The sequence below is a fragment of the Antechinus flavipes genome, chromosome 1 (genome assembly GCF_016432865.1).
Source record: "Antechinus flavipes isolate AdamAnt ecotype Samford, QLD, Australia chromosome 1, AdamAnt_v2, whole genome shotgun sequence".
NCBI lineage: Eukaryota > Metazoa > Chordata > Mammalia > Dasyuromorphia > Dasyuridae > Antechinus > Antechinus flavipes.
The window spans coordinates 511,688,455-511,716,228 of NC_067398.1; the positions used below are offsets into that span (position 1 = coordinate 511,688,455).

Genomic DNA, 27,774 nt, shown 5'->3' on the forward strand with positions numbered 1-27,774 from the left:
TTTTATATACCTTGAGGGCAAGGACTGTTGTAGAAGGTTTTTTTAGTTTAGATTTGTTGTTTGTTTTGCTTTTATTTATATCCTCAATGATTAGCATCATTCCTGTCATATGGTAAGCATTTAATAAATGCTTGCTGCTTTGTCTTGCCTTAACTCCATCACTCCTGCCACATAAGAGTTTGAATTAAGAAACACGTGGATGTTAGACGCCTTCTGTTTCACTCCAAAGGATAGGAACAATGAGTAAGAACTAGAAAAACATAAGTTCAAGTCTGAGAGAAGAAGAAAAAATCAACTTCCTAAATATTAAAGGTCTCCAGAAATGGAATGTACTGACTCAAGAAGTACTGATTTGTTTCTTAGTAAAGCCCATTTAGTACAGACTAAATGATTACTTGCTGGAGATGCTTCAGAAGGAATTTTACTCCAGGTAAGGACTAAAAATGTGAAAATGACTCTGGGCATCTGAGTGGATCACCAACTAAATGAGTCAGTAGTATATTATGGCATCCAACAAAGCTAATGAAATACTAGGCCACAGTAATAATAATTAACAATGATAGCTAGAATTTATATAGCACCAAATATGTACTAGGCACTGTACTAAGTATTTATCTCATTTGATCTTCACAACAACCCTAGGAGGGAAATGCTATAATTATCCCCATTTTACAGATGAGAAAATTGAGGCAAAAAAAGGGTTAAATGACTTTGCCCACAGTCACACACCCAGTTAGTATCTGAAGTCACACTTGAATTCAGAAAAGGCCCAGTGCCCTGTCCACTGCACCACCTAGTTATCTAGAAGTATATTGTATCTAGAGCAAAGCTTCCTAAATTTTGGATCACAACTCCATATAGGTCCATAATGAACATGGGAATCATGAAAAGTTTGGTGGTAGTAAAAGATTTCTGAATGCGACAACCAAAAGTTAATTTAAAATCAAACACGTAATTAAAAGGGGGTTTCTGGCAGCACTTGCCTGCATTTCCTTGAGTGACTAGTACTGTCTTGGTTCTGAACACACACACAACAGTAAGAACACACAAAATTATGCAACTTTGCAAAGCACATGCACAAACATGCCAGAAATAACCGTGGCTGAGATTCGAGATGAGGGTCGTGTAAAAATTTCTCAGGGGTTATGAGAGAAAAAAGTGTAAGAAGCCTTGTTGTAGAATAAGGGGGTTGATAGTTGCTCTGTACTCTGCCCTGGTTAGATAACATCTGGAATTGGTAGTTCCAGTTGCCACATTTTAGAAAGAATGTTGACAAGTGTAAGTACAATCCAGGGAAAAGTGACCAGGTAAAGAACCTCAAGACCATGCCATATAAAGATTGAATAGAACTGAGGATGTTTAACCTGGAAAATTTAGAAGAAACACTTGAGAGCTATTTTCAAGGATTTGAAGGCTATGACTGAGGGACTCAAGTTGCTATACTTGAAATAGAAGGTAGGACTGGAAAAATGGGTCAAATTCAAAATGAATTAAATTAAAATCTAATAAATGTTTATCATGCATTACATTCAAGGTACTTCTTAGTAATTAGAACTGTTCAAAAGTAGACTGGGTTGATTTAGGGATAATAGAACACTGGAGTCCTAGCTCAAACCAGACCAATCAACCAACATACATTTATAAATTTCTACAATGTTTCAGGCTCTGTGCTAGGCATCAGGGATACAAAATAATAAATAATAAAATGTCACTTATATTCTATGGAGAAACAATACATATATTCACAAATAAATGAAAAACATATATAATGTAACTACATAGGACTAGGGGATGAAATACTAACAAAGCCTCATGTAAAGGGTGGCATAGGAAGCTCAGACTTAAAGGGAGCTAAAAATTCTAAGAAGTAGAAACGAAGAAGCAGTACATTCCAGGCATAGGAGAAAGCCTGGTAGAGTGCAAATAGACTGTTGTATATGAGAAGCAAAAAAAAAAAAAAACAAACAAACAAACAAACAAACAAAAAAAAACCACTACAGTTATCCTTTCTACATTGGGTTAGGAGCATGGCACCACCCATCTGGTCTCCAAATCTGGAAAGTTACTGTAAAATTTTTTGGCCCTCCCTTTGTACCAAAAAATAATTCTGAATCTTTTTCCTTTTTCTTTTATGAAGTGTCTATAGTACCTTATCATAAAATTTGGTTAACTATTTGGTCATAAGTTATATATAGGTCAATGTTAAGTATAAATATTAATTAGCCTTCCTGTGTTGTCTGCTGGCTTTTGGGTCCTTTTCACAAAACTTTTAACTTTTTAAAAAATGTAAGTTTTTTGAGGATTCTAGGTATATTAAACCACAATGGGGAAAGTCTCAATGTAAAAAAGATAACTATAGTTGAACTACAATGTTAGAAAAGGCTAATCATGTTTAATTCAACTGGCAAAGAAGGCTGGAGCCAGATTGGGGAATTTAAATGTCAATTGAAGGGTTTGGTACTAGAGGTAATAGAAGTCATTGGAGTTTATTTAAGTACAAAGGAAATGACAAGGTTGGACAGATGTTAGCTCTAAAAAAAAAAAAAAGCCCTGAGTCTCCCCCTTTGGTTTGATGTTTGTGCCATTTTCCTGAGAATAACTGAAACACAAATAAATTAATTCATGGGTGGGGGGAGCCTTATTAAGGGCTTACCTTGTGCAAAGCAATGTGTTTAGTGCTGGGGATATAAATAGAAAAAAGAAAGGTGGAAATATCCGAAGGTCCTCAGGGAGCAATGGTAAAGCAGATGGGAATACTTCTTTTTCCCAAGCAAGAAATGTGCATGAAAAGCAGCCTGTCACAGCAATTGCTTCACTTTAGTTTCTTGCAAAAAAAAAAAAAAAAAAAAAAAAAAAAGTTTAATCTGGGCCAGTCTGATAAGGACAATATTGACTTTGAGTCAATCATCAATTTGAAGGAATGACACAAACAGCTTCATGTTGTGAGAACAGGGATGGCTAAACTGAACTTAAGTGACTGGCTCCAAATATCTGGAAACATGGCATAGGAAAGTTTTCTCTTGGGCAACTTCATCATCATTTCCACCATATGGAAAGAAATAAGGATGTAAGCACTTGGAGAGAATATTTTAAGGGAAAAAAAAGTGGGATTTTCTAATAATTGTGTATGTGTCTTATTTCCAGTCCCATTGGAAAAACTGAAGAAGAAAAACCTCTAGGGTGGGGAGGAAGTGTTTCCAATAACACATTTCTTTGTGTTGTTCCTCACCTCAAGTCCTTAATGGAAAGCCTGAGGCATCCAGTTGTAACTGCAGAATGGAAGGAAAAGGGAAGAAAAAGATGGGTGGATAAATCCACCTGAATTAGCTTGACTCTTGAAATGATCCCATATCCTTTCAAACCAACTTTACTCTTATTGGTCCAGTTGGCATGAATTAATTCAGTGTGACCAAATAGTGCTCATCATAAGAATTGGAGATGGTATAAGGAGCATGAGGTGAGGAAATTCCATCCACTAAAGCAGATAAGCACCTTCTCTGCATCTTATAGTCTTATAGATTTGCCTACAGCACTGATAAGCAAAGTTACTTATTCAAGATCATATACAACCCATATGTGTAGAGATAGAACCCAAGTCTTCTTAATTTAACATCAACTTTCTAACCATCCTACCACATGGCCTCTCCTAATACTGGCATGCTACTTACTACTTATAATCTCAGGCAGAAGTATAATAGGAATAGGGATAAGGAAACAACTACCCGGGATGAAGAAGGGAAAGAGAGGGAGGAAAAAATGAGGGAGAAAGAAAGTTAATACCCCTTAATTATAATATAAAAGTGAGAGAGTAAAGGGTTTGTACAATGGGTGAATTGAGAGGGTATGGAAAAGGAGATATGGGAGTGACTTGGAAATAGTTTTAGAACTTCTTTGTCCTCTAATATATAACAAATCAGGTAGCAAGAACACAGTAATAAAATTTCTAACTTGAGTTCTCTAAAAAGGAATTCATGCTGTGATTTCCATTGCAATGTATCATATAGCATCTGATTAAATCCTTCCTATGAAAAGAAAACCATTGCCATTTGTACCATTTTTCCTCTTCCACAGTCACTTTTGGACAGTTCTAATCATTAAGAAATTTCCCTTTCTATCAAGCCAAAATTTGTCTCTCATAAACTTTTACCCCTTGTATTTAGTTTTGCTGTTATTTGTTATTTAGTTGGGGCAGACTCTTCGTGATGCCATTTTGGATTTTCTTGGCAAAGATGCTCTAGCTCATTTTACAGATGAGGAAACTGATGCTAACAAGGTTAAGTGACTTGTCCAGACTCACACACCTAGTGTCTGAGAACTGATTTGAGCTTTTCTGTCTCCAGACCCAGAACTCCCTCCAGAAACCTGCTCTAATTTTGTTGCTAAAGACCAACTAAACCAGTATTCTTCCTCATGACAATTTTCTTAAATACCTGAAAGCAGGTCTGAACACAAATACTTACTAACATTAAGGAGCTGCTGCTGGTCCTAAAGGTGTTAGAAGACTGTGCCTAAACCCTACTTTTCTCAGACATGGTTCTGATATTAGAGGCCTCTTCGTTTTCCCCATTATTCTCTCTTTTCTGTTTCTCTTGAGATGAGTTTTTCCCATTTTATTCAGTCTGGAAGTTCAGAGGCCATATGTCAGTACTGATCATACAAGACCTTTGACATGATTTTTTCTGACCTGGGCCAGTTTATCCCTCCTCAAGCAGCCTGGTTCCCTCAGGCTCTTCCTCCCTTCTACCCAGTTCCTAAGGACTCACAATATTGATGCTGGTATTAGTATGAAAATCCAATTCACTAAACTGAATGGCAGCTCAAACTATCTAACAATTGTAGCTTTGGTGGCAGTAAGGATTACAGTTGTCTGCCCCATGCCCCAGGTACCTTGAGGAACCTGCTTCTAATAAGAAAGGATAAACTTTCTTCTCACGCTCTTCAACTCATTAAACCCCAACCCTGATGTCCTAAATATAAATTTACTTAAAGTTTTGGTTATGATTCATATCTAGGATCTCCTAAAAAGGAGGAATAAAAGGATACAATAAGAAATAGGCAGAGCTCAGGAATTTTATTCTTACACACAAAAGAAATGTTAAGCAAAAACAAACACAATAATAGAATGTCTTAAGATTCAGTAACTTAATATAGCTTTGTTACATTTTACTTGGAGAGGTTGATAGGACTACTAATTAGGCATTTGACCGTTTACCTTAGATCTAGACTGTCCCCAAATCTCCCAGTCCATGTCTGTTGGTAAAATTATCAGGCTCTTTTTTTAATGGCTGCTTCTGGTTTAGAAGCTTCCCTGGCCAGTAAAAATTTCCAGTCCAATGGGTGCTAAGCACCTCTAGAATTCTTAAATCTACAAAGTTGCCAACAGATCTAGAGATGTCTTCTTCAAGAATAAAGTTCAAATATGTAGGCAATGGTGTGGGGAAAAAGCATGTCTCATGTCCTCATCCTCTCTTCACAAGGAATCAAGACAAAACATTCTATCTGCCACACCAGAGACAGAGAAAAAATGTTGAACCAGAAACTACCATGCTTTTCCCCCTATCACTATCAAGAGGCACAGGAATGACAAAGGAACCAACAAACAGTTCGCTATCACCAAAAAACAAAAAAAAACAAAAAACCATTTTTGAAAAACAGCTACCAATATTGGGCCACCACGTGACTGAAAGCAGATCCTAAAACTTTAACATGTATGACAAGAACCAGGATGGGCAATTTCAAATTCAATCCTTGAGATGGTACCAGTTCTACTTGGATATTTGCCCTCCAGAGACTATCCTTCTCTGTCCAGTAAGAGTTCCCAAAGTAAATTATTTCTATTTTCCAATATGTTTTAGAGGAAAGGATATACATGATAGAGAGAAGAAGCAAGAGAGGAGTACAAATATCAATGTATATGCTTTTGTTAATAAACCATTTCTTATTTATTATCCTTAAGTGGCATTTTAAATAAATGGGAAAAAATCAAAACAGGAAGAGATTAGAGAGATTAGGGAAAAAAATTTTCTTGACTTCTGACCCAAGGCTATAATATTCTTCTCCAAAATATAATGTTCTCTGGGAGCAGGTTGCTTGGGGGGCTTCTGGAAGCAGCCTTAATTTCAGTTCAGAGTAATCACTCCAAATGCAGCCAGGAGTTAAAGTCCAAATCCTTTATTGTCTCATTCCAAGTCTTGTCTCCTTCCTTGGGCCTGGTTAGCTTTTTTAGAAGCCTATCTCTCTCCTTGGTTTCAAGAGCTCCTGCCACTGGTCCTTTGCCTCTGCCAGCTTCTGCCTCTAGCTTCCTTCTAATGAGCTTCTAGTGGGCTTGTCCTCCTTGGCCCTGACAGCTCCTCCTTATATATGCTCTCTTAAAGGTGTGAATCTTCTGGAATTATAGTAAGTACTAAGTACATGTAAATTAGAGAATCATTATCTCATCCATTATCTCATCTATCCACTGACTTAGCACCTTGTAAGAATCCTAACACAAGGCCTTTTTAATAAACAATTCTACGAAAGCATTATATTTCCCTCAAACTCCTACCTGCACCATTTCAATGATAAAGTAACTTTCTTAAAAACTAAACAAAGGATATTAGAATGAAGAGACATGCTCCAGATTCTGGTCCTTCTTCCCTTCCACTTTCTCCCTTCTCCTTCCTCCTTTCCTATCTTCCTCTCCCTTCCTTCTTTTTCTCCCCTCTTTTCTTCTTCCCTTCCCTTTCCATGTTTGAAAAAGTAGGATAAAGCTACGCTCAGAGTAAAGAAAACTGGGTTCAAGTTCTACCTCTGAAACACCTGTCTGTATGATCTTGGGCATATCATTTATCCCCTTATTGTCCCAGATATTCTTAAGAATATAAAATGCAGAGCTAGTGCTATCTACTTTGGTAGAGGTTGTTCCTCACCCGGAACGCCCAAAAGCTATGAAATCATAGTGGAATTCGCAAAAGCAAAATACACATTAACTTTAAGGATGTTAGTGTGCCTGGATCCAAAGTGAAAGAGAAGGTACCGGGAAAGAAACTGAAACCTGTTGACCTAGCTTGAATGGGTGAGAAAGAAAAAGCAGAAGTATGATAGGAATCAGAACCAAAGACAACAGTGTGGATCAGGGGGTAACCCGTAGCAAAGCAGATCCCGAACTGGTTTTGGACAGAAGACTTGAATTTTAATCTTGCTTTCGCCACTTGGACAGATCTCTTCTCAGATCTGGGTTTCCTCCTGTACAAAATGAGGGTGTAAGACTACATGACCTTTAAGGTGCTTTTTAGCTCAAAATCTACCCAGCTACGATCAGTTCTGAACATATCACTTTTTTTCGGGGAGATTGAAGTTGTGATTTCATTGACAAATGAAAAAACAAACAAACAACCCTTTGCCGCTGACGATCGATCTGAGTTTATGTGACAATACAGATAGTAAGACTATGAGCTGAGATTCAAATCCAGGAATTCAGATATTTAGAGAAGGTATGGATCTTAGAAAGCCATCTATCTAATCAACATTTACATAGCGCTTCAAAACAAAAATAACAGCAACTTTCCGAGGTAGACACCATTCTTATCCCAATTTTATTGATACAGAATTCGAAGCTACAAAGCAAACACTCTTGTATACTGCATCATACTGCCTCCTTGTAACCCAGCTACTCATTTTATTTTACAGACAAGGAAACCGAAATGGCCATCATGTCTACAGCACTTTTTACTATTTCGGACACGGAAAGTGGGAGGTAAAGCAGAGAATATAGTGGGTTTTGTTCTTATTCCTATATTCTAGCAAAGCACCCCATCAGGACTGCAAGCTCCTGGTGGGCTAGCGAAGATCGAGTCCTGTCCTGTGGTTGATGCACAAAAGTTCGATTTGGGTTTGTAGGACAAAGCTGAGGAGGGAGGAGAAGGAGGAGGAGGAGGAAAATGAGGGCGTCTCCGGGAAGATTGAGGCCCGCCACCATTGGTCCCAGGACCTCCTCTGGGCCCCAGGGGCGAGGCCAGGGGTTGGAGATAGCAAGGGGTGGAAGAGGCGGGGTCCGGAGCTGGTCCCTCTTGGGCTCGGGTAGTCGGGGCTAGTCGGGGATACAAACCACAGCAGCTGTTGGGGAGGGAGAGGAACCGGGGAAACCAGATAAAACGAAGTGGTTGAGCCCAAGTCCCCGCAGTGTCCCCGATCTTCACTCATACCATCTTCCTCTCCTCACAAACGGTTTGCCCTCAACTCCAAGAGCCGGAGAACACAGCGGAACCTGGTACCGCCGTCCGCGATGAGGGAGATCGTCCATATTCAGGCCGGACAGTGCGGGAATCAAATTGGCACTAAGGTGGGACTGTAGGGCTGCGCCGGGATTGGGGTGGGTTTGGAGCAGTGTGTGGAAAGTTGTCTGTTGGTGTGGGAGGCGCTTCTTAGAGGTTGCCTGCAGGAGTAGGAAGATAGGGTTGGGTGGTGCTAAGAATTGCTGTTGATTGAGTTTGGCCCCAAGAGAGATGAATTAGCTCTATGATCCCTCTAAAACGAAATCAATCACTTGCCCTTCCGCAGCTCTGTGCACCCACACCCCAACTCCCTCTCCGCAGCTCCTCTCCTGGGGTCCCATCCCATTACACTTCCCGCAGTTCTTTCCCTGCCCCACTCTGGTCATCCAAAGTCACACAAAACCCTACTCAGCCCGACCGCGTGTAACTCTAAAAAGAAGTCCGAGGCAATAGAGGAGACTGAGGGAAGGTAGGGGACAGCAGGAAGCCAAGAGCCCAAAATCCGGCACAGGCTACCCCGACATCCTTGCCCCACCTTACCCTTCGTCCCCATCCCCCATCCCGGTTTGGCCCATCCAGTCCCGTACTTTCCAGTCCACTCCTTCCCGGAGCGGAGAGGGAGCGGCTCAGTGCTGAGCTCAGGCGCGCCAGGAATTCAACAGCTGCTATTCCACGTCCCCCCGCTCCTCAACTTCTTCCCCACCCACCCACCCACGGATCCCCCCGAGCCCTCCCCTCCTGCCGGGGGTCAGAAGTACTTACTACCCGTCCCTCCCTGGGACTCGGAGAGAAAAGGAGGGGCGAGGCTGCCTGCACACCCTTAGGGACTGGGGGCTAGAGGGGGATCGGGTGGAGCAGGGATGTTTGAGTGGCAGGGCAGGAAGGGGTCCTGTCCCTCTAAGTGCTTACTTTCTCTCCCTCTCCTCTCCCCCAATCCTCTTTGTTCCTCTTTGCTCTTCCTCCTCCCTCCTCAAGTTTTGGGAAGTGATCAGCGATGAGCACGGGATTGACCCAGCGGGAGGCTACGTTGGTGACTCGGCGCTGCAGCTGGAGAGAATCAACGTCTACTACAATGAGTCATCTAGTGAGTTGTGTCCTGTGTTGTGCGCCAGGAAAGGGGTCAGGGACTGTCTCCCTCCATGCGCTAACTCTCCACCCTGCGAGGCTGGATCTGCTGGAGAGGCCAGCACTCTCTTCCAGGACATGGTTCCCTAGCGGTCAGCCTAGCTAGTCTGTCTGGGCAGGGTCCATCATTTCCCTCCTTCAAGACCGCTCTTTTCAGCGCAGGAGAAGAAAGAGGTCCCGGAAGACAGTTATGTTTTCGGGAAAGTTACAATAGGAGTTGCTGCTGCTCCTCCCCTTCAGAGGCGGGAAATCCGCTGTTAATTTAAATGAATTCCAACCAGCAAAGTTCAGCTGTTTAGGATGTCAGTTTTTTCTTTCCTTCCATCTCTCTCCTATTCTCGCTCCACCCTACGGCACCCCTCCCCAGTCAAAAAAAACAAAAAACAAAAACACCTTTTACGCATTTAGGAGAAAAATTATTGCAACTCTTGATTAAAAATGAGTTTGTGTTATCAAACCTTTGGATCATTTATTTGGATTTCTGACTTCTCTTGCTGCCTGCCTTCTGAGTTTTTATTTCGTTTTTCTGTTTGTGCCTCCAAGGGCAAGGACAGTTAAATTCTAATCTGTCAATTTTGCTGCCAAAACTATGATGATAAGTCTTTATGGGGAAGTAAGTTAATAGTGGGGGGTAAAAGTTAAAATTTTAGATTATTGGTGGATTTCATTTCTCTAAGAACTGGTTATGATTGGTTTTCCAGAGACTTAGGTCATCTTGCACTTTTTGTGTCTAGGGAGTGTTAAAATCATTTTTGTCCACATTTTATAGCAAAAGCAGCTATCCTCTCATTGGGTAGATGGAAATAGTTTCTTTTTTGTCCAATTGGAACGAAAAGACTCTATCCAAATGAAAGCAATCAGCAGGAAGGCAGAGGGCTACATGACTTTAATTGGAATTTTAAAGAGTCTATTTTGGGAACCAACACCAGTAAGACTGAACTTTTTTAGAGGAGAGAAATTGGCCAAAAAAACAAAAGAGCACCAAATCAGTTACAACAACGAAAAAAAAAAAAAAACCAAAACAGTTTATTTTCCATGGAACTAAAAATGGAAAACTTTCCTTTGAAACAAGGAAGTGATAGCCGGCTCATAGCAGCCTCTCCAAATGAGATCCAATTGTTAGGTTATATCCCAAGCAGCTGGCAAGCTTAATGGAGTTAACAAAAGGGAATTTAGCTTCTGCCTTGAAGAGAACCTTAGAAAATAACATGATGAGATGGGTTTTATTTCTTTTGCAGCCCAGAAGTATGTTCCAAGGGCCATCCTAGTGGACTTGGAACCAGGAACCATGGACAGTGTGAGATCTGGGCCTTTTGGTCAGCTCTTCCGGCCTGACAATTTCATCTTTGGTATGTATGTTCCTGTCCAGTTTTCTCTTGTCACTGGGTGACCATCATCCATATCACTTTAGGCTTTTGTGTCTTTCCTTCTCCACCTGCAAAAATGGGAACTAGGCAGTTGAGAGGAGAATGATATGCCTCATTTTCAAATTCATGAGGAACAGGAAAAATGAGGTACTACATAAATATGAACTTTAAACTCTACAGAAACAGAAAACATTCTTGTATAAAAACAAAATTGTACACTAATGTTAATACCTCTTAAAATATGCCTGATGAAAAATAAGTGTTTCTCATTCATTCATTCCTTTATTCATTTACAAATTCCTTCAACAAATGCTATTACATAATTGCCCCCAATAAATCCATAGGCATTTATTGAACTCCTACCACAATCTAGGACCAAGCTAGTATAACAAAGGATAGCATAGCACTAGGAATATAGAAACTTTTAAGGTGTGGACCTCTTCTCCAGGAATTGCAGTCCTGTAGGGGAGATAACACACATACATATGAAAAGATAGATAGCAATTATAAGGAAGTACAAGATCAAATCTTGACAGAAAGAGATTCTATGAAGGCAAAGATACTTTCAGACTATTGTGTTCATAGTTTCACAGAGCAATGGATTAAGTAGTCCTTAGAGAATGGGGAGGAACTTTAAAAAAAGGAGGGAGATCATTCTAAGCATGAATAAAGGCTTGGAGAGCAAAGAATGTTTTATTTCCTTTAGGTTCTCGCTGAAGTAGGTTACTGCCTCAGGAATCTGAGAGTAAAAAAGATTTAGTGAAATGGAATTGGGGACATCTCTTCTCTACCCTATGTTCTATCCCTCTATTTGAATCAGTGTGGTCCATTAATTTTAGTGACTTCTGTGGCTGTTCCAGAAATTGATTCAAAATGCAAAGCATGTGAATTAAAAAAAAAAAAATTTACTGCAGAAGAGAATTTACATTAAAGATCATAAAAGTTAAAGTGTTAAACATATGCTCACAATTAGATAAAATATTCTCAGAAGCTCCACTAATTAAATTGGTGTTGGGGAAATGGAGTGAATAAGGAATATGACAGTCTATGGGAGTGTTGGGGGGGGGGGGGGAGAGAGAAAGGTGGCACCTAAAATGAGCCACACTGAATATTGATGTTCTGCCCAAGTCCTGGGTGTACACTACAATACCTAAATGTCAAGTTAGGTATGCTGTCATGGAAAGCGGGGAGACCCTCACCACCACCACAGCCCATTGCATTACCATTCCTAAGGCTGTAAGACTAGATAGTAAACTGCTGCTACTTAGTTGTACAGGGTTATATTTGCAAAAACTAGAACACAGACCAAATTTCTTGGTTTGTCTGACTTTCCTCTCTAAGTAGTAAATAAGCTGATGATATTAAGGAAAGCAGGTATCCCAGCCTACAGAACTGTACTTGGCAGGAGAAGAAACCTCAAGGATCATATTTTCTGACCTCCATCACTTTATAAATGAGGAAAGTGAAAAAACTAATTTGCTGAAGGTGTTAAAATTGTTACAGATATATAATTATACATATAGATGTATGTATATGAGACTTGAATCAAGAGTTTCTGGGTCCAATACCAATAATCTTTCCACTACCCCAGAGATAATGGCTCTGATATGGAGCAGGATCTATATGAAATGTGGGCAATGGGTAACTGTGATGGATCTAACAAAGCCATGTGCCCCACTATCCCAGCTCCAGGACCACTGCAATAAGTCCTGGAAAGACATAGTTGGCCAAAAGAAGGAGTGATTTGGGTGGGGCTCATATCTTTGTTTGACTTTGGGTACTACAGCTCTTCTCTTTGTAAAAGAGATGTTACCAAGCTGAACCTTCACTAAATCTTGCCTCTAAGCTTGTAGGTCTATCTTTAGGGACCTCCCACTCTCTTTGTGATAACACAGAGATCATAAAGATGTCCATCCTTCTTTTTCTCCTCCCACTGAGAAAATATTGATGAATAAGACTGGTTACAGTGTCCTTACAGGAAATATGCAGAAGAAATGGCCTAAGTTCAAGGGGAATTCTCTCTTAGGGAGAACCAATGAAGTTCAGGTTTTAGTTTCTTTTAAACAGCAGCAAAATTCCCATTACTTTAGGGAAATGTCAGTTTTATAGAATAAAAAATATCTATTGTATCCAACTACAATTTCAAATCTGACCCATTTGGTCAGGGAAAAGAGCATTAGAAGGATATCTGCTACTCAGGTATTACTAGTGTGACCAGTACCAAATGACTCTATCTCTACTTTTCTCCACCATAAAATTAGAGAAATGAACTAGATGATTTCTAAGGGCCCTTCCTACTGTAACATTTATAATCCTATAAACTCATTTAGTAGTTGAATATCAGCTTAACAATGTCAACAATAGCCTTTTTGCTAGGAAAATAAAAACAAAAAACAAAACTGTGCTCAGATCTCCTTCTCTGGGAGGGAAATTTTGTGAACTCATTTTCTTGGTTTCCCCTGTCATATGAGCTTCTGCCTTTTGATTCTCTAATATGTAGGAGAATAATAATCACTGACATTTTTCTGTAGCATTTTAAAGTCTGCAAGGCATCTTATTACATACCTTATCTCATGTGAACTAAGGACTTATAGGTATTATTATCTTCATTTTTCAGATAAGGAAACTAAGTCTCAAATAGGTTGTTAAAAGAAATGGGCATCCTTCCAGGTATTTGCCACTTACTATTTGTATAGTTTCCAGGCTATGCCCCAGCTCATCATTGGGTCCTGATTAGGTGAGAGTGGTTGTAAATAAAAATTATTTCTGTTTTGCCCAGAATCCTGAGGGTTTTACCCTTCCAAATTTATTTATTTAGATTTTTGAAGAGTCTTTGCCTCAATTGCTGTGGAGCCTTAATCACTGAATAGATGTGGCTTTTATCCAACAGATCTATTGAAGACCTCAGCTTTTTAAGCCTTTTTAAGGCCAAATTCTCCCATTACATCCAGGGCTATTTCTCATCATCCTGATCTCTATCTGCCCACTGAACTCAGATGGCTCTGGTTGATATTGCACAGCCCTCCCTAACTTAAATTCAATTCACTTGCATGTCATGGCATTATCTCCTTGATATCATGGTCCTCTTCGAGAATGAAGGACAAACAACAACAAATGTGTGATTGAACAGATTTCTTCTTTACATTTCTGGACCTGTTTCTTCATGTGTAAAATTTGGGGAATGGACTAAATGGCCTTTGAAGTCCTTTTTAGCTCTATATCTATGATCTTATGAGGTGACCTAAAGTCCTCTTTAGCTCTACATCTATGGTATTATGAGGGGACTTGTTAAGGGTTTCTTCTATAGTAAATATCAAAGGCAAGAATCAAACCGAATCTTTTTCACTAAACTATGTAGTCTTTCTGAGAATGACTACCTTACATTTATTTAGCTCTTTTTCAGTTTTTGAAGCATTTTAGCATGAGAAAACACCTATGTTCCTTGCAATTACCCCATTTAGTAAGCAGAACATGTATACTTTTTGTCATTTTTAAGATGAGGAAACAAGGATTATTTTTTTGCCTTTTTGTATCTCTCGAATTTATCAGAGTACCTGGGGCACAGTAGGCACTTGATAAATATTTACTGATTGAGGGAAACAGAGCAAGGTGAAATAATTTGCATCAAGTCATATAGCTAACAAGTGGTCCAGCTGTCATACTCACTCAAGTCATATCATACATTTAGAGCTACAAGTTCCTGTTGAAGACATGCAATCTAACTTCTTCACTTTACAGGTGAGTAAATGGAGGCCTAGAGGAAGAAATAATTATGCTAGATCAAAGGGATAGTAACAAAAATAGCTGCATTTAGATGGTCTCTAATGTAAATAACTGGAATGAAAAGAAATGAGCAATACATGTGCGTTTGAATTGGAATTGAAGGGTCAGGTATTCCTCTTGAAAACCAGTTATTTAATGGCTATTTGAGGAGCTGTAGTACTGAAATCAGCTGATTTTAAACCAGGGGTTTTTAACCTTTTTTTATGTAATGAACCTCTTGGGCAATTTAGTGAAGTGTGTGGACCTCTTCCCAAATAATGGTGAGGTTTTTCTTTTCTTGTTTTTAATTATAGCTTTTTATTTACAAGATATATGCATGGGTAATTTTTCAGCATTGACAATTGCAAATCCTTTTGTTCCAACTTTTTCTCTCTTTCCCCCCACCCCTTCCCCGAGATGGCAGGTTGACCAATACATGTTAAATATGTTAAAGTATAAGTTAAGTACAATATATGTATACATGTCCAAACAGTTATTTTGTGTATAAAAAGAGTCGGACTTTGAAATAGTGTACAATTAGCCCATGAAGGAAATGAAAAATGCAGGCAGACAAAAATATAGGGATTGGGAATTCTATGTAGTGGTTAATAGTCATCTCCCAGAGTTCTTTCTCTGGGTGTAGCTGGTTCAGTTCATTACTGTTCTATTGGAGCTGATTTGGTTTATCTCATTGTTCAAGAGGGCCACGTCCATCAGAATTGATCATCAGATAGTATTGTTGTTGAAGTATATAATGATCTTCTGGTCCTGCTCATTTCATTCAGCATCAGTTCATGTAAGTCTCTCCAGACCTTTCTGAAATCATCCTGCTGGTCATTTCTTACAGAACAATAATATTCCATAATATTCATATACCACAATTTATTCAGCCATTCTCCAATTGAGGCATCTACTCAGTTTCCAGTTTCTGGCCACTACAAACAGGGCTGCCACAAACATTTTGGCACATACAGGTCCCTTTCCCTTCGTTAGTATCTCTTTGAGATATAAGCCCAGTAGTAACACTGCTGGGTCAAAAGGTATGCACAGTTTGGTAGCTTTTTGAGCATAGTTCTAGATGCTCTCCAGAATGGCTGGATGTATTCACAATTCCACCAACAATGTATCAGTGTCCCAGTTTTCCCACATCCCCTTCAACATTCCGCATTAGCTTTCCCTATCATTCTAGCCAACCTGACAGGTGTGTAGTGGTATCTCAGTGTTGTCTTAATTTGCATTTCTCTGATTAATAATGACTTGAAGCATCAATTCAAATTGAAATAGTTTCAATTTCTTCGTCTGAGAATTGTCTGTTCATATCCTTTGAATGGTGAGGTTTAAAAAAAAAAAACGAAGGAAATGCTAAATTTCAGTTTGAGGTTAATGAAAATAAAAATCTAATTTTTTCCCATTATTCATAGACCTCCTGAAATCTATAGGGATCAATGGATCCTAGGTTATGAACCCCTGATGTAGAATAGAAGAGATATTTCTATTTAGTGGTCACTAAAAACAGGTAATTAGTTTGGTGGAAGCTCCTTATTCTTGCCTCCCACCCATCTGTGACTTCTAATAGAATGGATACAAATCAATAATATGTAAATTGATCTGATCTGTTTTTAACTTGTTATAAAGTATATTTTGTAAAAAGCCTTCACCTGAATTGGGAAGCATTGATAAATAATGAGGCTTAATAAAGGAACAAGAATGCAGTCTTTTGGTAGGAAAAATGAATTAAATCCCATTTTTCCTGACTACCAAGTCAAACCATTTGATTTCTACTTAGGTTATAGCTATGAAGGCAATCTGTGGGAAGATATCTCAATGGGTCAAATGGGTCATATGCATATTATAGAGAAAAGAGCAGTTGAAAGATAGAATTTATTTTGCCTCATTTGTAACTTTTTCTCCCGTTTCCAACCTGGCAAATCCGGGTATTAGAAAATTTACACAGTGCAATGGTAACTTCAGAAAGGTTTGAACAGGACATAAATCAAAGGGTGTGTCCTTTGTCAGGGAAAAACAGCTCAGGGGTATCTGTTGAGGCTTGACTGAAGCTTGGTAAATTACAGACTCATTTTCTATAGTCAGGAGTCACTGACTGAAATGTCACAACACATTATTATCGGTGATGTTCATTTCATAACCCCCAAATATTTAACTAGGAGCTTCAGTTGCTATGAAACTGTTGCAAAATATTCAGAAGTCTCTAGCTTCCTTCTTTTTCCAAGAACACAGAAAGCTTCAGAACTAATCAATCTACTATAAATATTTAGGCACCATAGCAAATGGTATAAACTCAGGAAAAGGGAACAGTTGTTTGGAGTCAGCTCTCTTAGTTCACTGAAGAAGCAACTTCTGACTTGATTTATTCTTGTTCTATGTTTCTCTAAAATAAGCTGTATGTTTTCATACTCACCTTTTTGTTATTTTAATAGAGGAATACGTGCCCACTTTTTTAAAAGTACCTATAGTAATGCTTTCTTTCTTGTAAAAAGACCTAATCCTTATTCATTGATCAAAGGGGAAGCATAACTGATTTTCTGAGTTTTATAGATTCAATAGAATTTGGAGCTGGGATGTGGCCTGTACTCTGTTTAGCTCTGATTAACTTTGTTATCTGCTTGCCATGTATGGCCGGTCACTTTAGCAAAGGAATAAGAGGAAAAGGAGGAGGAAAGAAAAAGAGACAGAGATGAAAGGGATGGAGGATAACTAGAAAGCAAGAAAGAGAGAAAGAAGAGAGAGAGAGAGAGAGAGGAGAGAGAGAGAGAGAGAGAAAAGAGGAAGGGGAGAGAGGTGAAGAAGAAGCAGAAGAAGGAGAAGGATAAGAAATGATAGCTGTTATTTATGCTGTTCCACAGCTGTGCAGGAAGTACAGTGATTTCTGTATCCTGCAGAGGGAACAATCATATCCTAGACTATGCTTACAGTCAGGGGAAAACGGAACAAGGAAATGGCTCACTTGAAACAATTGAAATGGTCAGCAATTATAACATGCTCTGATTCCCCACGAGGAGAGTGGAAGCATGGGTTTATGGGTCTGCTTTGGCCTGATCTGAACCTTTCTTGATAAATATCAGGTGCTATTGTGTAAAATGGTCATTGTGCCTATTTCACCAGAGGAAATCTGGGCCAAGAGGAACTGGAAGGAAAAATAGAATTTACTCCCAAGTTGGACAAAAGACTGAGCATCCCTAGAGTTCTTACCAACAGGTGTAGATACCAAGTATGGCATATACTAGAAAGAAATCTGTTGCAGCCCTGGAAACAAATCACTGATGATTTAAATGCTTTTGTTGTTGTTGTTGTTTTTATCAGAGTCAGGAAAAGAAGTCAATAGTTGAGGTGTTTTGTTTTTCCCCCCATACCTATTTCTTCAGTTTTCAGAAATAATAAAAAAATTTAAGCTTTCATTAAGCAAGTAGTTAATAGGCTCCATGATGTGACCAGTACTGGACTAAATGCTGGGAGGGAATCTGGCTGTCTCAGATGTCAAGAAACTTATAATTTAGTGGGAAGAGAAAGAACTACAGAGGAGGACTATGGGATAATACAAAGGTATCAAATACAGGCTCAAACTAGAGTAAAAAATAATTGAGGAATATTTATCAAATAAGTAATACCGTATGTAACCTGCAGAGATCCTCGTATATATATATATTGTTGTTGTTGTTGTTGTTTTCAGTCACGTCTAACTCTGATCCTATTTGAAGTTTTCTTGGCAAAGATACTAGAGTGGTTTGCCATTTCCTTCTCCAACTCATTTTATAGATAACAAAACTGAGGCAAACAGGGTTAAGTGATTTGCCCAGAAACATGCAGCTAATAAATGTCTGAGGCTGGGTTTGAACTCAGGTTTTCTTAATTCCAAACCCAGTGCTCTATCCATGCATTATGTACCTGCTCTATATAAATGAATTTTGTTAGTCTTTTTTTTTCAGTCACATTCAACTCTTTGTGACCTCATTTGGGGATCTCTTGACAGAGATACTGGGGAGATTTGTCATTTCCTTCTGCAGTCCACTTTACAAATTAGGAAACCGAGGCAGAATTAAATGACTTGTCCAGAATCATACAGCTAGTGTTTTGAGACCAGATTTGAACTCAGGAAGAGGAGCCTTCCTAACTCCAAGTTTGTCACTTGTATAGCTCTATACATTGAGCCATATGTGGTTTAGTGCCCCCATTTCTATTTGAATTTGATATGACCAATGTAGTATATTATACAAGGAACCTGGAATCAGGAAGACCTGAGTTCAAATCCCATTTAAGTCATTATCTCTAGATCGCAGTTTTCTCATTTATAAAATGAAAAGGCTGGACTCCATGGCCTCTAGGAACCATTCTGGTTCTAGAATCTGTGATGCTGACTTGTCTTAGTGTAGAATACTGGTATACCAAAGAGATTTGATGTGTGTATATACACATACATATATACATATACACACATATGTATAGCTTCATGATTTTTTTCGTTCCTACTCATCAGATACATATGTGTATATGCATATATACACATACATACATACACATATATGTATAACTTCATGGTTTTTAAATTTTTGTACCTACTCGTTAAATACAAACATTTTAATATACAAAAAATAGGAAAGAGAAAGTATTAAGAATTGGACCTAATTAATATACAGAAGGGAATGTTAGATTAGGATACATATGTAAACTATTCAGTCTTAGCTCATAGAGTCATAGAAAAACATTAAAAAAAAGACTATTATATAGTCTTAAAGCAAGGTAGTAGCAAAATTGCCCCTTTTTTGTACTCTTCTACCATTGTCTTCATGTATGGAAAATGTTTTCTTGCTTTTATTTTTTTCATATTTATCAGTTACCAATTTGATTTTTAGTTTTTTAATCACCTCAGTTTGTCAATCATAAATTGTCATAATTGGTGAAACCCAGACAAAGCAGCTTGTCCTATTAGGTAGCTGGTTTCAAACCAGAAAAAATGAATAATGACTAAATCAGTAGAAGCCTTTGCCTAGATAACATCAAGTGAGCCTACCTTTGATATGGCAGGCATTACACAAATAAAATCACATTTGGATTATTTCAGGGCAGAATCTGTATCTGAGAACTGAAAAGCTTGAGAATTCTTAATTCTTTCCTTTTTAAAAAATACTCTTCCTCTTCTTACCCCAACTTTCCCAGCTTTATGGTTTGGCTTCATATTTTCTCTCTTCATCTGTGGGAAGGTTTGCTAGCCAAAAGTCAAAATTAAGGGATCTGTACCTTCCTTTGCCATGACTCAGTATGGTTTTGGAAGTTGTTGTAGAATTTTATCACTCAGCCTCTGATTTGTAGGTAGGGAATAGTTTGTTCCAGTCAATATCTGCTAAGTATTTGAAAAGTGCCAATTAGAGATGTTCTGGGAATAGATGAAGTTTCTCTTTTTGTGGGTCTTAGTGGCCTGAAAGTTCAGTGCAAGTAAATAGTGGAATGAGACAGTTAGGTGGTACAGTAGGATAAAGCACTGGATTTAGAGTCAGGAATATCTGAATTCAAATTTGATCTCAGACACTTACTAGCTGGGCAGGTCATTTAACCTCTGTCTCAGTTTCCTCATCTGTAAAATAGGGACAATAATGGCAACTCCCTCCCAGGATTGCTTTGTGGATCAAGTAAGATATTTGTAAAGCACTTTATGCAGTACTTGGCACATAATAAGCACTCTGTAAATATACTGACATTATTAAAAAAGCTAAAGTAGTATCAAGTATAATATCCAAAATGAGATGAGATATTGTTGTCTTTAATTACACGATAGTAATCAGTGTTTATACTGTTAACTATTCTTCCTTTACATAGTATCAATTCATATGGTATGTTCATGTGTTTCTTTGAATTCTTCACATTTGTTGCTTATAGTGTATTTTCTATTATTTTCACATACCATAATTTAGCTTATCCATTTCTCAATCAATGAAAGTATGAGTTTGTTTCTAGTTTTTCACCAATACAAATAGTACTGCTAGGAAAACATACCCACACAAAGCATCAGGGAATAATGAAAAGAAAGCCATCCTTGAAATCAAGAAGACAAGGATTTGAATTCTGCCTCTGACACATAATGACTGTGTGACCTCTTGGCAAGTCATTTAACTTATCATTACAAGTCATCTACTATAGTAGACTTAAGGATGAATAAAAAGTTTTGCAACGTTGATTAGTGAATCAACTAAGGAAGTATTAAGGATTGTCTTGCTGCAGCAAAAAGGCCCTGTTGAGATTATTTATCTACAGTGCTCAGGAGTATCTGGCATATAGAAGGTGCTTAATAAATACTGATTTGATGACTTGTAATGAACTCAGTAGAATGTGAATAGAAGCAAAAATCACAGTGGGAATGATCCAAAATTGGGGTTTGGCAGAACATGAAAGGAAAAAGGGTAAGAAGGTAAGAGTTCATGTCACCTTCATCCTGAAAAGCAACATCTATGGAGATTTGGCCTGGTAACTCCTTCTGTGAATACTGCAGTCACAGCTACTCAAGACTCAAAAAAACAGAAAAAAAAAATTCTGACCATCAAAATCTTCAGTGCTGTCAAATGGTTCAATATTAAAAAGTAAAGTTTTGTATACAGAGATGATTTTAAAGAAAATGTTTTTGTTTTTCTGCTGTACCCTAAGAATCACAATGATCTTGTAAGTGAAATTTTGTTACATTGTTAGAACCTAGACTTCAGTTTTCTGACTCCAATATGAGTCCTTTCCCCATCAAACACCATCCTTCACTAAATGTGCTTTTCTCCCCTCCCCTTAACATATGACTGCATCTTAAAATATTGTTTTGATGTGGTTTTGCCTCTTCTGCCCCAATCCCAGATCAAACTATTATTTCTAAGTAGCATTCTCTCAAGGATTAATAACAGATGGAAAAATCAGAGGATTTTGATCCTCTATAGAAAAGACTAAGAGATTAGGAGACTTTCAATAGAGTATGCTCTACTAAGCTAAGCTGTAAGAACTTCAGGCTAAAAATAACTTTATGTTAACATTTTACCTATATATTAGTATTTTTTTTTTAGAAGATTAATTTAAAGTGAGTAACTCAAAGATTTTGATCAGTGCAAAAATCAAACATGATTCTGGAGGATAAAGAATTCTGCCCACCCACCTCCTAATAGAAGTGTTGGACTAAATATGAAGAATGAGATGATACAGGAAATTGTTTTGGATGACTATGTTGTTTTTTTCAGCAGGAAAGAAGTAGGAGAGAAAAAATGTTTGTTAGTGTAAACATTTTGTTCATTTAAAACATGTAATTTTTAAAGCATTTTATTTTTAAAATATATGTATAGTTTTCAACATTCATCTTGCAAAACCTTTCTCTCAATATATATTAAACATATGTAATTCTATACATATTTCCACAATTATCATTGTACACAAGAAAAATCAGATAAAAAAGAAAACAAAAGGAAAAAAGAAAAAACAAACAATCAAAAAAGTGAAAATATTATGTTGTGATACATATTCAGTCCCCATAGTTTTCTTTCTGGATGCAGATGGCTTTCTCCATCAGGTCTACTGGAATTGGCCTGAATCATCTCATTGTTGAAAAGAGCCACAAAAACATGTAATTGTTAAAAAAGTTATTGTTAAAAAAATTAATTCAAATGTATGGTGGTGGGTTTTTTAAAAAAAGATTTGCTTTATTCTTAAATGCAAATTTATTACATTTTTAGATCAGCTCTTTACTAAAGTCCTAATTGTGATGCCTTGTCACAGCAGTGAAATGTCTTGAGTTCTCAGATGCTGTGCCAGAGAAACACAAGCTGAAATAAAGCTCATTTTTCACAAGTTGGAATACTTTAGAGCATAGGCCCAAGAATGGCCTACTGGCTGATGTTCAGAGAAGCTAATCATAGAGGTTGAATGCAAAATTTAAAAATTAATTTTTTTGGTGACAGAATCATCTACTAAATCTAGAATGGTCACAGTCCGACAGAATCATGGATCTTTGAAGCATTAGTACAAATTTTTTTTATAGTGAAATACTTCTCCAAGATCAAAACAAAAGTCACAAGGAAACAGGATATGACAGAAATTTGCTTCACAGGAAACTTTTTAGGAACAAACATCTTTCAAGTGAAACTCAATCTGTTTGAAAAAGGTAGATTCACATCATCAGTCAAAAAACAATCAAAAAAGATTTTTTCCAGATCCTTGAATGCTTCAGAGGAAATACAATAACTGTAAATTCATTTCATGTGTTAAACTTGTCTCTCAAATCCAACTAGAAGCTCCCTGAGGGCAAGTAGCACAGGATAGAATTCTTTGATAATTGTCATTGTCTGGCAGAACACCACATACCTTGAGTATGTACCTTATGAGTTGAATGTGTGTACAAGTTTTTAAATTTTGTAACTCAGGCTACAGGGAAAGAAGAGTTCCGTAACTTTCTTTTTTTGATTAGACCTCCTCACACCACATGCATTTTTCTTTTGTTTTACTGCAGGACAAACTGGTGCAGGAAACAACTGGGCAAAGGGACATTACACCGAAGGAGCAGAGCTAGTTGATTCAGTGCTTGATGTGGTAAGGAAAGAATGTGAACACTGTGACTGTCTGCAAGGATTTCAGCTCACTCACTCCCTGGGAGGAGGAACAGGATCTGGTATGGGAACACTGCTCATTAGCAAAATCCGAGAGGAGTATCCAGACAGAATCATGAATACCTTTAGTGTCATGCCTTCACCCAAAGTGTCTGATACTGTGGTGGAGCCTTATAATGCTACTCTGTCAGTCCACCAGCTGGTTGAAAACACAGATGAAACTTACTGCATTGACAATGAGGCTTTGTATGATATCTGCTTCCGTACCCTGAAGCTTACCACCCCAACTTATGGAGACCTTAACCACCTGGTGTCTGCAACCATGAGTGGAGTGACCACCTCACTGCGCTTCCCAGGGCAGCTCAATGCCGATCTCCGCAAATTGGCAGTCAACATGGTCCCTTTTCCACGCCTCCATTTCTTCATGCCAGGCTTTGCTCCTTTAACTGCTAGAGGCAGCCAGCAGTACCGAGCCCTCACAGTGCCAGAACTCACTCAGCAGATGTTTGATGCTAAGAACATGATGGCTGCCTGTGACCCAAGACATGGACGGTATCTCACTGTTGCCACTGTCTTCCGAGGCCCGATGTCGATGAAGGAAGTGGACGAACAGATGTTGGCCATCCAGAACAAGAATAGCAGCTATTTTGTGGAGTGGATCCCTAATAATGTCAAGGTAGCTGTATGTGACATCCCTCCTCGTGGTCTTAAGATGGCCTCTACATTTATTGGCAACAGCACTGCAATTCAGGAGCTCTTCAAACGTATCTCTGAGCAATTTTCTGCCATGTTCCGCCGGAAGGCTTTTCTTCACTGGTTTACAGGAGAGGGAATGGATGAAATGGAATTTACAGAAGCAGAAAGTAATATGAATGATCTGGTGTCAGAATACCAGCAATATCAAGAAGCTACAGCCAATGATGGAGAGGAAACTTTTGAAGATGATGAGGAAGAAATCAATGAATAAAGAAAAAATTCTCTATTACATTAAAATAAAAACGAAAGCTTAATAAAATCCCTTTAAATGTATAAACTGTCTTCAATTTAGTCTTTTGAACATGGCAGATAATTGACATAAAAGGTAATTGGAAAAATAATAATTTTTCTTTTCTTTTTATTATTTTGTGGAAAAAAATGGGCTTCATATTATTATACTATACTTAATATACAATATAAATCTTAGAAAATCTATTCATAATAAAAGAGGAACATTATTATATCTGTTTTTGTTTTGGGGAGAGGAGAATGCCAAATACTATTTTAACAGAGCTAAATTTAGAGAAGAAAAAAAATCATATTAATATTATGTTTTTTTATGACAACTATAGTAACTCCTAGGGTGTGTGATTGTACTTCCATTTTTCCTTGAGGTTGTGCAAATGCTAGTCTCAGTCACTGAAGAAATAAGCTGAAAGGGAGAAACCAACAGAGAATCTCAGTGCTATTTTTGGTAACTTCCATGTTTCAGCAAAGCTTGACAGTAGTTTTAGGATAAATACAAAGAAATATTACATAACAGGAAAATGATTTTTTCCTCAAGACATAATTGATAACATAAAAGTAATCATAGAATTTAAGAACTAAAACACAATTAAAAGATCTAATCCAGGGGTTGGCAAGCCACAGTCCAAGAGCTAAGACTTTATTGTATTATAAGATGTACAAAAACAGGTGGCAGGTTGGATTTAGCCTGAAAACTATAGTTTCCAAGCCCTTAATCTGGTCTATAACAGAAGGGATCTACATTATCTAGTTCAACTCCCTCATTTTACAGAGAAATCTGAAACTCAAACAATAAATAGAAAATCATAGTTCAAACCCAGGTTCTCTTAAAAATCCATTACACTTTCTGCTATATGCCCTTGTTTCACAAGCAATGAAAGTGAGGTTCAGAGAAACTGTATAATGAAGAACTGAAAATAAATTCAGGATTTCAGACTGTTTTTCCTGCTATATTTACTAGACTAGTGGTGGTTTTCACATTGGTTCATGGAACTCGAAGCATCCACAAGACCTCTCCAGACATTTCTTGGGCAAGTAGTTATACTATATATACTTGTTTACTTCAGATTTACTGTCAAGTCCAAATGCCTTGCCAGGGGTTCCACAGAAGGTCTCTTCCTATAATCTCAAAAGGTTGGGAAAAAACAAAACAAACATCATGATAAGTTGTTCTCTCTCTTTTTTTTTTTTTCGGACAAAATTTCAAAGGTATCATTGTATACTAAGGACATGGAAAGAAAATTTTAAAAATTTTAAATAAACATAAGTTAAATTGAAAATAATAAAAAGTGATAATCTGTTGGATTTATCAATTGATATGGTAAACTGTTTCACATACAGCTTTTTATAAGCACTTTGAAATACTCCAGACTCAGCCATTCTAATAGAAGAGCTTAGAATTTTACAGTTCTGACCATTTTATAAAAAATCTGCAGGACTAGAAAAATTGGTTGACCTTCAGCACTGAAGTCTCCAATAGTATGGCTTTTTGCAGGATGGGCTTGATGCTAAGATCTAAATGTATATCTATGAGCAAGTTAAAATTGAACTAATCCAGTCTTGATGCTTTGTCTCTAAAAAAGAGACAATCTAAGAGATTTAGTGTGCTATTCCAAGTTCTGCTGAAACTGATAAATTAACAAATAAGTTCTTAACAAGAAGCATTAATAAACTGGACTATTTCAGAGTTTCATTTAGAAAATTTCCCATGTGCACCAGAAGCTTTATCAACATTTCTTATTATAAAAGAAGAAAAGAGTGGATGCTAATGTCAAGCATTGTTTCTAATAAGATCATCCATCCCAAGAGTTAAGTTTACTAGAAATATATTTTCTTAAAGTAAACAAATCTATGTTCAAAAAAGGACATTGTATATAGTTTATTTTTTGTTTCAAAGAAGCCTTATTTACACAATACATTCACATTTTTATTATCTTACAGCTCCCTGTAGAAAACCTTTTGATTAAAACACAACAAATGATCTGAATTTTTAAAAAATATTACATCAAATTAGAATGTTTTCCTCATTAGGTGTTCAATTCATTTCACAGTCTATCTGCCTTGCGCAGATATAAGGGGAACCACTGAAGGATAATGAGAATGAATTAGGGGTGGGTGGATTTATGAGGGGAAAAAACTGACTTCTCTCAAGTACTGCAAAGTTTTATAAATTAATTAATTATACTTGACATGTTTAGGCACATGTTTCGTAGGTATAAGAGACTAGAGCTTGGCACAGTCCAAGAATCTTTCTAATCAACTCTATTGAAATCTTTATTAAATGATTTCTCCTCTGCTAGTCTTCCTTTGGTGTGAACAAGAAGTTATACCATCCCCACTGACAATGACTTTTGAGATCTAGAGATAAAGTGCCCGCCTTGTATACAGCTTTCTTTTTTGTTATCAACCTTTGGGTAAGTAATAGGTTAAGACCAATTTAATAAAATGCTTCAGCACTGGATTTCATTGATCTGACAAAGCCAAAGTTGAAGTACTGTGCAAACTGATAACACAAGACAAAAATTAAATTAAAATGGCATCACTCCTTTGATCTGTTTTACTGTCTTATCATCTGGTGGTTCCTCTTTTTCCTTCTCCTTTTCACGATCTTTGTTCCAATCTTTAAGTCCTTCTGGAAGAGAGGTGTCTTCATCCAAGCTTCCAGTGCCCTCTACAAAATCTTCATAGGTAGATTTTTCGGCAAAGGGTCTGGGACCCAAAAGTTCAACCATATCAGACTTATCTAATACTTCTTTTTCTAATAGTCGAAGAGCAACCTAAAACAGGAAAAATTTCTATTAAACACATACACTAGGAAAACATAGTTTAAGATTATTCCAGATCATTTAATAATGCTCAGATTGAAAACATTTAAAGCTAATTTGTTTCAGACTATTAGTCTTACAACAAGGATTAATTAGTTACCAATTCTATAATTGGCAAATAACACGGTGTTTTACACAAGATGTACAGAACACAATCTCTGTCCCTAAGAGCTTACAAGCTAGTTCAGAGCTTATAAAATATATATATGAGTTATCCAAGATACTTACCAATCAGTAAGCATTTATTAAGTATCACTAAATGCTAGGCATAGTACTAGATCTTGGGGACACAGACAAAATGAAAAAGTACCTCTCTCCAAGGAGCTTACATTCTATCAGGTAAGACAATATATAGGTAAATGTGTACAAAAAAAATTTTTTTTTAGGTGCTTACAGCTGGGGAAAAGATTTTATGTAGAACATAATACTTCAACTAAACTTAAGGGGGGGAGGAGGAGGGAGATTCTAAGTAGAAAGGAGGAGAGAGTACACAGGGATGAGAACAACCAATATAAAGGCACAAACAGAGTCTTATGGGTACGGAACAGAAAGAAGGCCACCGATAGGACCACAGGATGCAAGAAGGGGAGGAATAAGAATGAAACGGTAGGCTTGGGCCAATCTATGGAGTTTTTAAAAGCAAAATGTGTATTTGCTCCTAAAGGCAGTAAGTATACAATGTAAGTATGACATGGTAAGACTTGCACTTAAGGAAATCATCCTGGCAAGTGTGTTGAGGACAGTTTGAAAGAAGAAAAATGATTAGGAAGATATCAAGTACAGGTAATGAGACCCTAAAAAGGGATTGTAGCTTAGTGGGTAGATATAAGGGAACAGATGAGTAATATTAAAGAGGAAGATA

At 37.6% G+C, this 27,774-nt stretch overlaps 2 protein-coding genes across 2 annotated transcripts in view; one reads left to right on the forward strand and one right to left on the reverse strand.

Moving 5' to 3' along the window:
* Window positions 1–7,540: 7,540 nt before the first annotated feature.
* Window positions 7,541–24,118, forward strand: TUBB6 (tubulin beta 6 class V). Its single transcript, XM_051970485.1, has 4 exons — window positions 7,541–8,320; window positions 9,228–9,336; window positions 10,616–10,726; window positions 22,989–24,118. Exons 1-4 carry the CDS (start codon window positions 8,264–8,266, stop codon window positions 24,050–24,052), a joined length of 1,341 nt encoding a protein of 446 aa, XP_051826445.1. The 5' UTR covers window positions 7,541–8,263; the 3' UTR covers window positions 24,053–24,118.
* Window positions 24,119–25,951: 1,833 nt separating this feature from the next.
* Window positions 25,952–27,774, reverse strand: part of AFG3L2 (AFG3 like matrix AAA peptidase subunit 2) — a 57,545-nt gene continuing 55,722 nt past the window's right edge. The window contains exon 17 of the mRNA XM_051970484.1: window positions 25,952–26,864. Coding sequence (XP_051826444.1) covers window positions 26,616–26,864 — 249 coding nt within the window. The 3' untranslated portion in view covers window positions 25,952–26,615. The remainder of the gene's footprint in view (window positions 26,865–27,774) is intronic.

Excerpts from the sequence above, each read along its gene's own strand:
- TUBB6 (XM_051970485.1), top strand. The coding sequence starts at position 8,264 with ATGAGGGAGATCGTCCATATTCAGGCCGGACAGTGCGGGAATCAAATT. Across the intron at positions 9,337-10,615 it reads CTACTACAATGAGTCATCTA|CCCAGAAGTATGTTCCAAGG; the intron begins GTGAGTTGTGTC and ends TTTCTTTTGCAG. Across the intron at positions 10,727-22,988 it reads GCCTGACAATTTCATCTTTG|GACAAACTGGTGCAGGAAAC; the intron begins GTATGTATGTTC and ends GTTTTACTGCAG.